The 13907-nt window shown below is 45.9% G+C and overlaps 1 protein-coding gene across 4 annotated transcripts in view; it reads left to right on the top strand.

Annotated features, from left to right (window-relative positions):
- Nucleotides 1–8297: 8297 nt before the first annotated feature.
- The window catches only part of Bbs2 (Bardet-Biedl syndrome 2), a 41059-nt gene continuing 35449 nt past the window's right edge, over nucleotides 8298–13907 (top strand). Inside the window, exon 1 of one of the 4 annotated variants that reach the window (XM_076571689.1) lies at nucleotides 8298–8640. In XM_076571689.1, the coding sequence (XP_076427804.1) occupies nucleotides 8524–8640 (117 nt within the window). In that variant the 5' untranslated portion in view covers nucleotides 8298–8523. The remainder of the gene's footprint in view (nucleotides 8641–13907) is intronic. The other 3 variants (XM_076571692.1, XM_076571691.1, XM_076571690.1) reach the window with 3 other exon arrangements.

The following is a 13907-nucleotide window of genomic DNA, read 5'->3' on the forward strand; positions in this document are numbered from 1 at the left end:
TAGCTGCACAATAAAAAGTGAGAAAACCGCCGGGCGGTGGTGGCGCACGCCTTTAATCCCAGCACTCGGGAGGCAGAGCCAGGCGGATCTCTGTGAGTTCGAGGCCAGCCTGGGCTACCAAGTGAGCTCCAGGAAAGGCGCAAAGCTACGCAGAGAAACCCTGTCTCGAAAAACCAAAAAAAAAAAAAAAAAAAAAAAAAAAAAAAAGTGAGAAAACCAAGCTCTGCTTTGTAGGGAGCAGAGGGACTACCTTTGGAATTATTTATGCTATTTGTTTATTTATTTAATATATTTTTTGAGACAGAATCACTTGCCGATGCCTCCTGAGTTCTGGGATTAAGGCAGTTGAAAGATGATTCAAAGCATGGCATATTTATGTGTTGATGTAAATGCTCTAAGCAAAAGTACTCTGGGAGTTCCTTGGTCTCTTCAGTAATTATAAGCATTTATTTATTTATTTGCACTTTTAGAATTTCTATCTTGTCTTTTCTTATTAAATTGTTTGATTTGTTTTTTTTAAAGATTTATTATTTTTTTATGAACATTGGGGCTTTGCCTGAATGTATGTCTGTGTGGTGATGCCAGATCCCCTGGAACTGGAGTTACAGACAGTTGTGAGCTGCCATGTGGATGCTGGGAATTGAACTCGGGTCCTTTGGAAGAGCAGCCAGTGCTCTTAACCACTGGGCTACCTCTCCAGCCCTTGCTTTTTTTTTTTTTTTTTTTTTTTTTTTAGATAGGGTCCCCTCCCCCTTAAACTTGGGATCCTCTTGTCTTAGCTTTCAAGTGCTGGGATCACGAATATGAACCACCACACCTGGTTCAAATTCTTCTTCATACCGCCTCTTTCAAAAGCAGAGCATGCCCAGTGGTGGTAGCACACACCTTTGATCCCAGCACTCCAGAGGCAGAGGCAGGCAGATCTCAGTGAGTTTGAGGTCAGCCAGATCTACATAGTGAGTTCTAGGGCAGCCAGGGCTATGTAGAGAGACCCTATCTCAAACAAACAAACAAACAAAAACAAAACCCCAAAACAAAAAACAAAAATAAGCAGAGGATGTTTTACACTTGTAATTGGTATAATTTGAATCACTCACATTCCAAATTTTCAACAGCTGCAAGACCCAGGGCTAACATATTGGAGAATTCATCTTTAATAATTAGTTATTTAAAAATATTATTGAGATTTAGTTTATGTGTATGGGTGTTTTGCTTGCATATATATCTGTGTACCATATTATGTGCCTGATGCTGGAGGAAGCCAGAAGAGTGCATATCCCCTGTAACTAGGGTTATATACAGTTGTGAGTGGCCATGTGAGTTCTGGAAATCAAACCCAGGTTCTCTGCAAGAGCAAAAAGTGCTCTTAACAGCTAGGTCATCTCTTTAGCCTTTATTTATTTTTAAGAATTTTGTGTATATGTGTTTTGTCTGCATGTAGGTCTGTGCACCACATGCATGCAGTGCCCCCAGAGGCCTGAAGCGGGCGCTGCATCATCTGGACCTGGAGTTACAGATGGCTGTGAGCTGCCATGCCAGTGTTTGGAATTGACCCCTGGTCCTCTGGAAGAGCGGCAAATGCTTTTTTACCAATGAGTAATATCTCGAAAAAGAGCTGATTATTACTTTTCTTTTTAAAATTTGAGACAGGATGTCACTAGCTGGTCTGTAATTGTAGACCAAACTGCCCTCGAACTTACAGCAATTCCCTTTCTGTGCTGGGACCATGGGTGTGTCCTGCCACACTCCACTAGAAAGCTTTTCTTACAGTTTTTTTTTTCTCAACTGTATTCAGCTCAAAATGATCCTCATGCTGAAGTGGCATGCTTGGAATAAACTGCTACTTGTCCACAGGATGAGCACTTATGGCACTATGGGCATGTTAAATTGAACTCAGGAGAAGTGAAGAGGCATCTGGGAATTGCACAGAGGGGACCTGTCACCTCATCCCTGGGCCCCAAGGAATAAGAGAAGGAGGTGGTGTCATGGAGCACAGTGATGCTCCAGCCGGGACTGAGAGGATGCCTCCTGGAGCTAAGGCTGGAGACGGGGGATCACAGACGGCTCTGCCTCATTATGCTCAGCATCGAGGCGAGGCGGGGAGCACAGCTTTGACCTTCCTGCCCTCCCATGCTCTGATCTGGCAGAGCAGAGGGGACTCGGGGACCACATCGCTCATGTCAGCTCCCCAGGGCACCGGCTGGGACAGAGGAGGGAGGGAGTGGATCTGGAGAGGCAAGCGGAGATGATGCCACCAGAAACACAAGTTCAAAAACGAGTCCCAAAGGAGCTTTAGAAACGGTTCCTTCCTGTGCTGCTGGAGGTGCTGGGGTTTGCAGCGCTGGTCCCATTTTAGTGTGCTTCTCACTTTGTCTAGCATCTGGACATTATTCAGACTTAAGCTATGAGTGTCTGAATATTGTGGACCCTAGCCTCACTAAGTCAAGAAAGAGCCCTTGGAGGAGGCTCACATGACACTTAAAAGACTATGGGACTCTGGATATTGGGATGTGTAGCTTTCTAGGAAGCGACAGAGACTCTCCTCTGAGAAGAGACCACCAGGAGTGTGGGTAGACAAAGGCATTGACACTTACCACAGGTCCCTCGTTGTCTGGCCCTACTAGAACCTTTCTGGTTCTAATGGGTTTCTGAGGTGGGGAATGGGCACACCTAATACCAACGTTGGTGGTCTTTCCTTACCAGTTCTGTGGTTTGTCTGGGGCCAGTGAACTAGGAAGAATCTGGGGTTGATATTAGTTTCTCCATCTGGAAAATGGAGGTAATAATGTTACTTATTTCACAGGATTGGAGGTGAAGTGAGATAATCCAAGAGCTTCAGCAGTCTGGCACATGGTGACTGGTGAACAAATGCTAGTTAGTATTCTTATAGGCACTCCTTCCCCATCCACTGGCTGGAGGTGACTGTTCTTCCTATATGACAAGCTGGTGATGCCGAAACATACATGTTTCATGTCTTTTCTGACACGCATGTGTGAAATGAGCTGAGAGAAGAGACTGACATGGTCAGTCTCACCTTGTGGCTCACATCACAGAGCTACCAAGACTTCTAGAAAGGGAGGATGGAGGCTGGGAAGGCAGTGAGAGCTGCTTCTGAAGGGAAAGGAGGACAGCACACAGATCCTGGCCCTGGAAAACCTGTTCCGCTCCAGTGGTCTCCAGGCCCCTTTCCTTCCATGGATTGTGGAATGCCCACTCATCTTAAAGAGTGTGGGGACACCTAAAGCTGTGCTTTACAGACAGGCTATGTGGCAGCAGGAGTGGGACGAGGCATGGACTATCCCCAGATTGCCTCCATCATCATATTATGTTATTTTAAGGGGAGACAGAGGCGAGAAGATTGCCAAGAGTTCAAAGCCAGCTGGGCTACATAGTAAGACCCTATCTCAAAGACCAAAGCAGAATAAACGTCCTTCTCCAGCTGGCTCTCCTTGGAATGCACCCCATGAGTTTCAGCACCTTTCTCTAGCCCCATCAGGCCTTGGGAAGCAAGCTTTGCTATTGTTGGAAGCCTCCTGTCTTGCAGGACCTCTTGGTCTGTTTTTTACACCTGCACACCCTCTAGTGGAGATGCTCAGCAAACTCAAGGTGAGGACCAGGAGCGGGCGCTGCCTAAGGTCCCCTTTCCCTTTCCCATCAGTCAAGATCTTATACTTTGGTCCTAGTACAGCCTAGTAGAACTTGACTAGCTAGACTGGCTTTCCAAACCCAGGGCTGAAAAGAAAAGTGATACCATACTATCTGCTAAAAAGAGAAAAGCAAAAAGATGCTGAATTTATTACCATGGACACCCCAACTAGTCAGATAGCCCAGTCTCCTAGATGTAATATTAGTGACTATTTCCGGAGCCCCTTTTAAGCACTAGACATTGGCTTAAGCACCATTTGGTTTGCTTTCTTTTGCTGTGATAAAGATCATGACCAAAAACAACTTGGGAAGGAGAAGGTTTATTTGGTTCTCATATTCTGGGTCATAGTCATTGAGGGACTCCAGAACTCAAGGCAGCAACCTAGAGGCAGGTACCGGAGCAGAGGCCATGGAAGAATGCTGCTTATTGGCTGGCTCCCACGGCTTGCCTACTTTTGTATACCATTCAGGACCACCTACCCATGTCCTGATTATAGCACATCGTTGAGGGAAGTCAGGGCAGGACCTCAAGCAGGAGCAGTGACAGGAACCATAGAGGAGTATTGCTGGCTTGCTCTCCACGGCTTGATCATCCTGCTTTTTTATACAACTCAGGACCACCTGCCCAGGGGTGGCACCACCCACAGTGGGCTGGGCCCTCACACATCAATCATTAAAATCCTCCCCGCCCCCCCACGTGCCTACAGGCCAATTTAATGGAGGTGACTTCTCAATTGAGGTTCCCTCTTCCCAGATGACTCTAGCTTATTTCAAATGGACAAAAACAAAGGGAAAACTAACCAGGACAAGATCTACTAGTTCATCTGAGTCTCATGACATTCCTCACACATGGCACAGTTACCCACTCTCTTTTTTAGATGAGCACACTGGTACTCAATTCACAGCTGTAGTCTGTATGTGTGACTCTTCAGTGCTCTTGGGCTCTGGAGTCTGCCTGCCTGGGTTTGCCATAATCATTCTGCAGCTTACCAGCCATGTGACTTTGGGCTTAAGTTACAAAACCTCCAAGACTCAATTTCCTTCCTTGTAAATGGGGATGATGACAGTCCCTCCCTTTGAGAGAGGCCATGAGAACCAGTGACTTAAATCGTGTGTGCCAGCACTTGGCAAACAGAGTGAGTATTAGAGCCAACCTTAGTGGAACAGGCCTTTAGTCTCAGCACTTGGGAGTCCTGTTAGGAAGAACTGTTGCAGAGTCACAGGCCACCAGGGCAATGCATAAAGCAAGTTTGGCTTGGCTGAGTGGATGGAGTCCAAGCCCAGTCTTGCATGGAGATCTAGTAGGCATGGGCTTGTCTGACCAATGAAGAGGAAGTCTCAAGCTTGGTGTAGACCACAAGTGCATGGTGGCCTGGCCCTTGCCAACATCTCTTGGTCTCACACAGTGGGCTCCAGTCATATCCTTAATCTTGCCCATCCTGGCCCTTTGTCTCTGTGGTCCCCTCTATCTGGAATGCCCTTCTGTTACACCTTCTTGTAACTGCCACTTTTCTTTTATAAGCTCTTAATCCTAGTGCTATTTGTTTTGAGAGGCTCATCAGCCTGATGATCAGATAAAATGACCTTATTTGTTTTCATGTTTAATGTCTGTTATTCTCTAAACCTTATAGGATCTGTGATCCTTAAGGGGACAGATTATGCCTTCCCTGCTTGCCACTATATCTCTGTCTGGAACAAGCAGACCTTCGATAAATGTTTCCCAGAAAAATGAAGGGTCTCAAATGATATCTTCTAGAGACTCATTCTTTTCAAGTTGTTCCCAGCAGAGGTGACCTATCAACCTCAACCAGAAATTAACATAGTTCAGTGAGTTCAGCGAGCCGAGGGCTTTGTGGACATACAGTCCTTGAGCTAAAGAGAAAGGATTACATAAAAATGAAGTAAGTTCTACTGCAGAAGAACAGATTCAGGGCAATTTTCATCAGTGGGCTGGCCAGGAAGATGCTCCTGGTCTTCGAGAGTCTGCAGGTGATCTGTAGGGGTCAGGTGAAAGATGCTGGTGGAACTCAGAAGCATGGGCTACTAGAGAGTCCTGGAGGGCCAAGGCATGGATCTTGCCTTCCAACAAGCCACTCAAAATTAATCTTTTTATATTATCCCCAAAGGAGATTGCAACTATCCACAGTCACAACAACAGACTTGAAAAATGTTCATTCATACAACTCTACACAATGCAAACATCAAGCAGAGTCTGGGCTCATCTTTCAGCACTCACTGCAGAGCCTTCCGGTTGTTCATTTGTTCCTAGAAGCTCTGTCAACTTGTCTTCCAGGCCGACATCCTCCCGAGTCTGTCCCCCCATTCCTGCTCCCCGGTCTCCTATGGTGGTGGCTGCTCATCTCATTTGTCATTAGTAAAGGCCTATTTGAGAAGGCAGCTAGATGAGCCCCAGGCTTTAGCACTTGCATTTCCTCTGCTGGAACTTTCTCCCTGGAAGCTGGCTCCTTCACTGACTTTCTTTGCCTGAATGTCATTGTCTCAGGAAGGTGTCTTCCCTACAACCTTACTAAGGATTGTGTTCCCCTCACCCTTCACCTGCCCTTCTCCTAACCTTCCTGTGGTGCCTATCCTAACGATTGCACGTTTCTTATTTTCTCTGTCTACTGTGTTAGTTCCAAGAGCGAAGAGATTCGTCTTTTACTGTTGTTTATTGTCTGGAAGAGCGTCAGGCACACAGTAGGCTTTTGAAAATGTGTGTGGGGTGAATGGTTGAAACTCTTCAATTTTGCATATTTGTATTTAAAAAATCTACCAGTAGTTCAGAAGCAACCCTCCAACCCCATTTATGCCTGTTTTAAAACGAGATTATTTCCTCACACACCTGTAGCCAGAAGTCTGAAATCAAGATATTAATAGGAGAATGTTTCCTGTGAACATTCTAGGGAAGAATTCCAAGCTCCTGGAGCCTTCAGGCATCTTCAGTTTCGAGTAACAGCTTCAGTTGCTGCCTATGGCTCTTTCTGTCTTCTCTCCCTCTTAAAAGGATACATATCATTAGAATTAGGGGCCACTCTAATCCAGGATGACCTCATTTCAAGCTCTTTAACTCACATCCTTATTTCCAAATAAGGTTACCTTTTGCCATTAGCAGTGAGGTGTGGGCCAGAGACACAGCTCCACCCTGCCACCTGCAGCAGCCTGAGGACTTCTTTCTAGAGACCCCTTTCAAGTGAAAAATGGGATTCTTAATTTCATTGCAGAAAAGAATTCCAGGGCCAGACAGTTTGAAGTAGAATTCAGATTTTGGTCAGCAAGATGGTTCAGCACATGCCATGGCCCCTAGAACCCATGCTGTTCTTCTCTCTCTCTCTCTCTCTCTCTCTCTCTCTCTCTCTCTCTCTCTCTCTCTCTCTCTCTCTGTTATGTAATATATATATATATATATATATATATATATATATATCTTTAAGCATAGTGGGAATTTGGGGAGTGGTTTTATAGAGGTGCTCAGGGAAAGAAGAATACACAGCCAAGAGCTTGGATGTGGGCTTTGCAAGGAAAGTTCCACTTAAGGATTATATCATCCACCATATAGACTACTTGGTAGCTCTCAAGTTACACCTCAATGAGCTGTTAAGAATTCCCCCTTCTTGCTCTCTTTTACTTTAAAAACTAGCTTACCAAGTAGCAGGTTTCGTCATGACATCTTCATTCATACTCCGTTTGGTTGACCCTTCTCACCTGCTAGCTCCTCCCTCTCCCCTGTCCTCCCTGTTACCCCCCCCCCCATGTCTACCGTTCCTTCTTTCCTCCTGTTTTGATAAAAGAGATTATAAGGTGACTTCAGAGGTGCCTCGAGTAGGGTTTGCAATCTGATGGTAGACCCACGTGTCACAAGGATGTGCACAGGGGTTAAGACATGTCATTTACTTAAGTCGGGTTTCTTGAGAGGGTTCTAGCAAATTGCTGCTTTTCAGCTGGGAAAGGAGAAAGGCCATACAGGTTTAAGACTTCAACATTCTTAGTTGAAGTATCTTTACATAAAGGGAATGTTATCTCTCCGGAGGTAACCTCCATAGCAACTGCTAATTGTGCTGGAATTCTTAGCTCTCAGCTAATCCTTAACTAGACTTGGGAGAGAAATGATCTTTCTTTCCTGCTTACATTCACCGCCTAAACCTAAACTATTTAAACATGAGTTGAAAACATTTTTATTTATTTATTTATTTTTAGTGAGGATTGTTATTTTCAGGTTACTATTGTCATTTGCATAGACATAATAGCTAAAGCAACGGACACAGCAGGCACTTAAGTGTTATTTATTTTTTTTTAAATATTGCATCTTATTTATTATGTGTGTCCACCTCACGGAGCTGGTTTTCTCCTCGAACTCAGGTCACCAGGCTTGGCAACAAGCATCTTCATCCACTGAGCCATCCGCCGGCTAAAGCCATTAGTTCTTGAATGAATGACCCTTTGGAGTGGGTGGTATAGTGTTTGGGGTGTACGGGATGCAGCTTGGCTGACGTGACAGAGGGATTCCTGGGGAGGTACTGGCTCAGACACCCGCAACCAGACGCCAAGGTCGGGTCGCACCTAACACTTATTTACAGCATCAGCCTGCGTCCACAAGGAAAGAGCGCGGTTCAAGCCGGCAGGACGCCCACTGCGCAGTCGCAGGAGCTAGTCGAGGCCTGCGCAGCTCTGCCGCTGGGCGGGTTCGCGCAGGCGCAGAGGGAGTCGGCGACTCGGGCAGTGCTCTTGCGCGCTCCGGGCGCGGGGCCTGGGGCGTTCGGGGTGTCCCGCGTGTCTGTCTGTCCCTTGCACCCCTCTGCCGCTGCCAGGCAACTGGTCTGCCAGGCTGTCTGCACTGCGCCTGCATCGGGCGCCTGCCTTCTGCCCCCCGTCGGCGCCATCATGCTGCTGCCCGTGTTCACCCTGAAACTGCGCCACAAAATCAGCCCCCGCATGGTGGCCATAGGGCGATACGACGGGACTCACCCGTGCTTGGCGGCTGCCACCCAAGCGGGCAAGGTAACCGGTCCCACCCGAACTCCGCCGGCGTCCAGATCCCGCCTCTCACGCTGCCCCGCCCCCAGCCCGCATTGCCTAGCAACCGGTCGCTGCCGTCCTTGGCCTGAGGCCTGTCTATATGGGGTTTCAGAGGAGCAGCTTCAGAGTAGTGACGTTTCTTATGGGCAGTTCTTAGTGTTGGACAGTATTGAGACCAGATCAGGAGCTTAGGGAAAGGAAGAGCTTGGCCAGGATTAGCAGTGATCGCTGACTCCAAATTCCTGCCCATAGCCTATGCTTGCTGCATGGAGTCTCTTGCTTCTTTACAGGGAGGGGAAAAAAAAAGACTACACAAATCCCAACGTTCAATTCAGATTGTACTTTTGGTCCTTGATTACAAGTACATTCAGATTCTCCCCCATAACTTAAGTATTCACTAAGTGGTTACTAGGAGCCACATACTGGGGTAGGTATCAGAGTCACAGTGATAAAAGATCATTTACTAAACATTCATATTTACATTTGACACTTCTACATGCTTTCTAAAAGTATTGACCTCTGAATCCCCAAAATCTAGTATGGAAGAAGCGTCAAATGTAAATAGGAATATTTGTTAAATGACAAGGTGAATCAAGACATTGATGGAGGCATGCACAAAATACAAGGACTATAGGGACTTCAAAAATGCAACTTCTAACAGGTACAGAGCCTCATACATTAATTCACCCAGCATCATTGCTACAAGGCCAAAAATACTAGTGTAGTGGAGGTATAGTGGATTCTTGCTTTACTGACATCTAATTCCATAACCTTCAGCAATGAATAAATAACTATGATGTGTGGGAAGTGGTCACTAATTGTCAGCTGCTGTTACTTTCTTTTTGTTATCCCCACTTTAGTGATTAGAAATAGTTCAGAGAAGTTCAATTTAGTGTCTGAGATTGCTCAACCAAAAAGTTCTAGAAAGGAAGCTTTATGTGGTAGCTCACACAATTCCAGTAATTCCAGTACAAGAGAGTGAGGCAGGAGAATTGCCACCAGTTTGTGATCAGCTTGGGCTACAGAGCGAGACCCAGTTGGAAAAAGGGGGGAAAAAAGTGGTGGGAGTGAGATTGAAAGCATTTTGTCACCCCCAGGGTGGTTGTCAGTCACACAGTTACATGTTGTGTGCTACTTTCTACGCGATGTCTTGGGATACATAGCTGGAGTACGACGATTCATTTCAGTGGGTTATGATTTCATTAACTGGTATAATAGTGAAGTGCTGAGCACTGGGCCTGATATGTGATGCTCTGGTTAGGAGGCACTAGGCAGCCTGATAGAGTGGTACACACTTGTTATTCCAGCTACTCAGGAGGTTGGGATCAAAAATTCAAAGCTAGCCTGGTGTCTTAGGGTTCCTGTCGCTGCAACAAAACGCCATGACCAAAAAGCAAGTTGGGAGGAAAGGGTTTATTCAGCTTACACTTCAGCATTGCCGTTCATTAATGAAGGAAGTCAGGACAGGAACTCAAACAGGGCAGGATCCCAGAGGCAGGAGCTAATGCAGAGGCCATGGAGGGGAGCTGCTTACCAACGGTTTGCTTCCCATGGCTTGCTCCGTCCACCTGCCTTCTTATAGAACCCAGGACCAGCAGCCCAGGACCAGCCCACCATGGGCTGGGCCCTCCCGCATTGATCACTAAAAGAGAAAATGCCCTAGAGCTGGATCTCAAGGAGGCATTTCCTCAGCTGAGGCTCCTTCCTCTGATGACTCTAGCTTGTGTCAAGTTGACACACAAAACCACCCAGTACACCTGGGAGACCCCCGCCCCCCTCAAAATTAAAGTTTAGAAAAGGGGAGAGGGTGAGGAGATTCCTTTCTGGATAAAGGCCCCTTCTGCCAGGCCTGATGACCGGGGTTCTAGCCGAGGGGCACACAGTGGAAAGAGAACTGACTCTTGTGAGTTGTTGTCTGGCCTCCACTGGTGTGCCATGGAGCCTGAAAACACACGCAAGGAAAGAATGCAGTAAGATAAAATTGAAAGGCTGGTGATGTAATCCAGGGGTAGAATGCTTGCCTAACATACTCAACACCCTAGGTTCGATCTCCAGTGCTGCCCCTGCCCCACGCACTGACAGACATTCTCAACAGATTCATATTTGCATATTCATATTCATGGATAGGAGCACAGCAGTAATAAAACAGGCTGAAGATATCCCATTGGTCTTACCTTAGCCGTTCTCAACCTGTGGGTCACATATCATCTATCTTGAATATAAGATATTTACATTATAATTCATAGCAGTAGTAAAATTACAGCTAAGAAGTAGCAATGGTCGGGGTTCCCCACAAATGAGGAACTGTGTTAAAGGGTTGCAGCATCAGGAAGGTTGAGATCCGCTGCCCTAGCCCCTAATCTGAGGCTTTACCCTGTGCTGGGCACTTTTCTTAACTGGCAGATACTGTGAGAAATGAAGTTTCACCTCTGGAGCTTACATTTGAGAGTACCAGACAGTTAACTATGTATGTGATGTGTGCATGGTATATCATGTTAGAGTGTATACTACGCTATGAACTGTTTATGCTATAGACACATTGATATATGCATTTGAATTATATACATATTATGTAGGTTAGGAGGAAAGAGGAGTAAGAGAATTGATGGGAGCTTGCTGGTTGAGAGAGGGTGATCAGGCAGGACTGGTACCATTAGTTCAGAGGTTTGAAGGAAACAAAGCAAGCTTGTAGCCATGTGGGCCGACTGCTTTGTAGGCAGAAGCATCAGCCAGTGCAAAGGTATTGGTGTGAACCAGAACACAAGGAGACTGTAGGGCTGGAGTGGAATGGCCAAGGCCAGGAGGTAGCCAGGAGTCTTGTTAGCCATGTTTTTGTTGTTGGTTTGTTCTGTATTGTGCAGAGAATGCTCTGTGATAGTGTACATTCAGATTGAAAGGGGTGAATTAAAGCACGTAGCAAGCGAAAGTAAAGGAAAAATTAGTAGACAGCAGGTAGGTAGAAGCAGCAGATAGACTGCAGAACATCAAATCAGGAGCTCACAACATCCAGCAGAAATGACTGGAGTAGCCTGACTAAGGGCGCAAACAAGACAACATTATCAGATCAGCAGAAACGACTGGGGAAGCCCTATTGGACCAGTCATACTGGGGTTCTCATCTGGGCAGATGAGAACCAAAAACCAAGCAATTAGTTCTCCCGTGGAATGTGGCTCAGCAAGTAGAGGTTTGCTCCCTGGGACTCAACGTGGTAGAAGGAGAGAATGAAATCCACAAATTGTCCTTTGATATCCATATACACGCCACAGTGCAGGTATGCACAAACAAATTAAGTTTTAAAGATTAGTAACATTTTATGATCCATATAAAATGTAAACATATTCTTTAAAAACAAACATTCCAGCTGGGTGTGGTGGTATATGCCAGTATACATGGAGACAGAGACAGGATTATCAAAAGTAGGAGGCCACTCTGGGTCAGCAAAACTAAACAAACAAAAAGCTCAGACCAAACAGCCAACCAAACAAAACCCCACAAAAGCACATTGCAGCCAGACCCGGTGGCATAGGCCTGTATTCTTAGCTACTCGTAGGCAGAGGCAGGGCTGCAAGTTGAAGACTGACCTGGGCTATGGAGCAAGACCCTGTCTCAAACATGAAAAAGAGCTAGGATGTAGCTCACTGGTAGAATGCTGGCCTAGGATGGTCAATCCTCAGCGTTGCAAATGTGATAAAAATAGAAGAGACATTCCCAGCTGACACTAAAACCTGCTCTGCCTCATCTCAGGAGGCAGAACTTCATCACTACATCCAGACCCTGACTCCGCCTGACAAAGATATTTTTTATTATTGAACAAAATTTCATACTATATATTCTGATCTTGCTTTTCCCCTCCTCCAACTCCTCACAGGTCTTCCCCATCTCTCTACCACCCAACTCCATGCCCTTCCCACGTCCTTAAAAAATAAGCAAATTAAAAAAAAAAGCCAAACACACGCACACAACCCCCCAAAATATACAAGCAAAACAAAACAAAAACAGTAAGACAAAAAATGTCCACACAAAGCAGTATGACACAAAAAGTCTGCAGAAACACCACTGAGCTTGTTTTGAGTTAACCATCTGCTCCTGGACAGGGGTCTGCACTGCAGTGTGGTTAACATACCCAGTGAGACTCCACTGGAGAAAGCTGTTTGTCTTTTGCAAGTAGGTACCAATTGCAGAGAGCTTCTTGGTTGAGGGTGGGAGCCCGTGTCCACTTCCTACTCTGAGCACTGAGACCCCATCTGGCTTGAACTTGTGCAGGCCCTCTACATGCTGCCACAGTCTCTGAATTCATACATGCATCGGTCCTGTTGTGTCTGGAGGACACTGTGTCTTTGCAGTCATCCGTCTCCTTTGGCTCTTAACAATCTTTTCTCCTCCCTTTCTGCATGGCTCCTGGGCCCTGAGGGGAAAGTTTGATGAAGACATCCTGCTTAGGACTCTTAGTCTCTCTATTAATTTCCATCTACTGCAAAAAGAAGCTTCTCTGATGATGGCTGAGCGAGGCACTGATCTACGGGTATAGCAGAATGTCATACAACTCATTATATTGTTCGGTTCTTTTAGCAGAATAATAGTATTTGGTTTTCCCTTAGCACAGTGGTTCTCAACCTTCCTAATGCTGTGACCCTTTAATACAGTTCCTCATGTTGTGGTGACCCCTAACCATAAAATTATTTTTGTTGCTACTTCATAACTGTAATATTGTTTCTGTTATGAATTATAATACAAACATCTGATATGTGACCCTGTGAAAGGGTCTTTCGACCCCCACAGGGCTCACAACCCACAGGTTGAGAACTGATGCCTTAGGCCTGGCCTATCCAGTCTCAGGTTTTGGCCACCTGAGCAGTATCAGGCCTGGGTTCCATCCCACGGCGTGGGCCTTAAATCCATCAGAGGATGGTGGGTTACTCCCCAATGTTCGTGCCATCACTGCACTGGCGTGTCTTGCAGGCAGGTCGCCTCTGTAGATCACAGGGTCTGTGACTGGGTTGATGGTTACCTTTCCTTTCTCCTCTGGTATTGTGCAGAATACTTTCCCGTTCCATGAATGCAGGTCAGTAGGGGTGAAGCCTCTCATTGGGCATCAGCTTGACTTCTCTGTGTTTGATGACATATGTAAGTGTTGTCTTCAAAGGTAGGGTCTTAACATTAGTTCTAACAAGGATACTTTAGAAAGAAGTTTCTTTGGGTTTTTTAAAACATATTTTATGTATAATAATACAGGTTACATATTAAATAGC

This window comes from Peromyscus maniculatus, chromosome 5 (genome assembly GCF_049852395.1).
Source record: "Peromyscus maniculatus bairdii isolate BWxNUB_F1_BW_parent chromosome 5, HU_Pman_BW_mat_3.1, whole genome shotgun sequence".
NCBI classification, from domain to species: domain Eukaryota; kingdom Metazoa; phylum Chordata; class Mammalia; order Rodentia; family Cricetidae; genus Peromyscus; species Peromyscus maniculatus.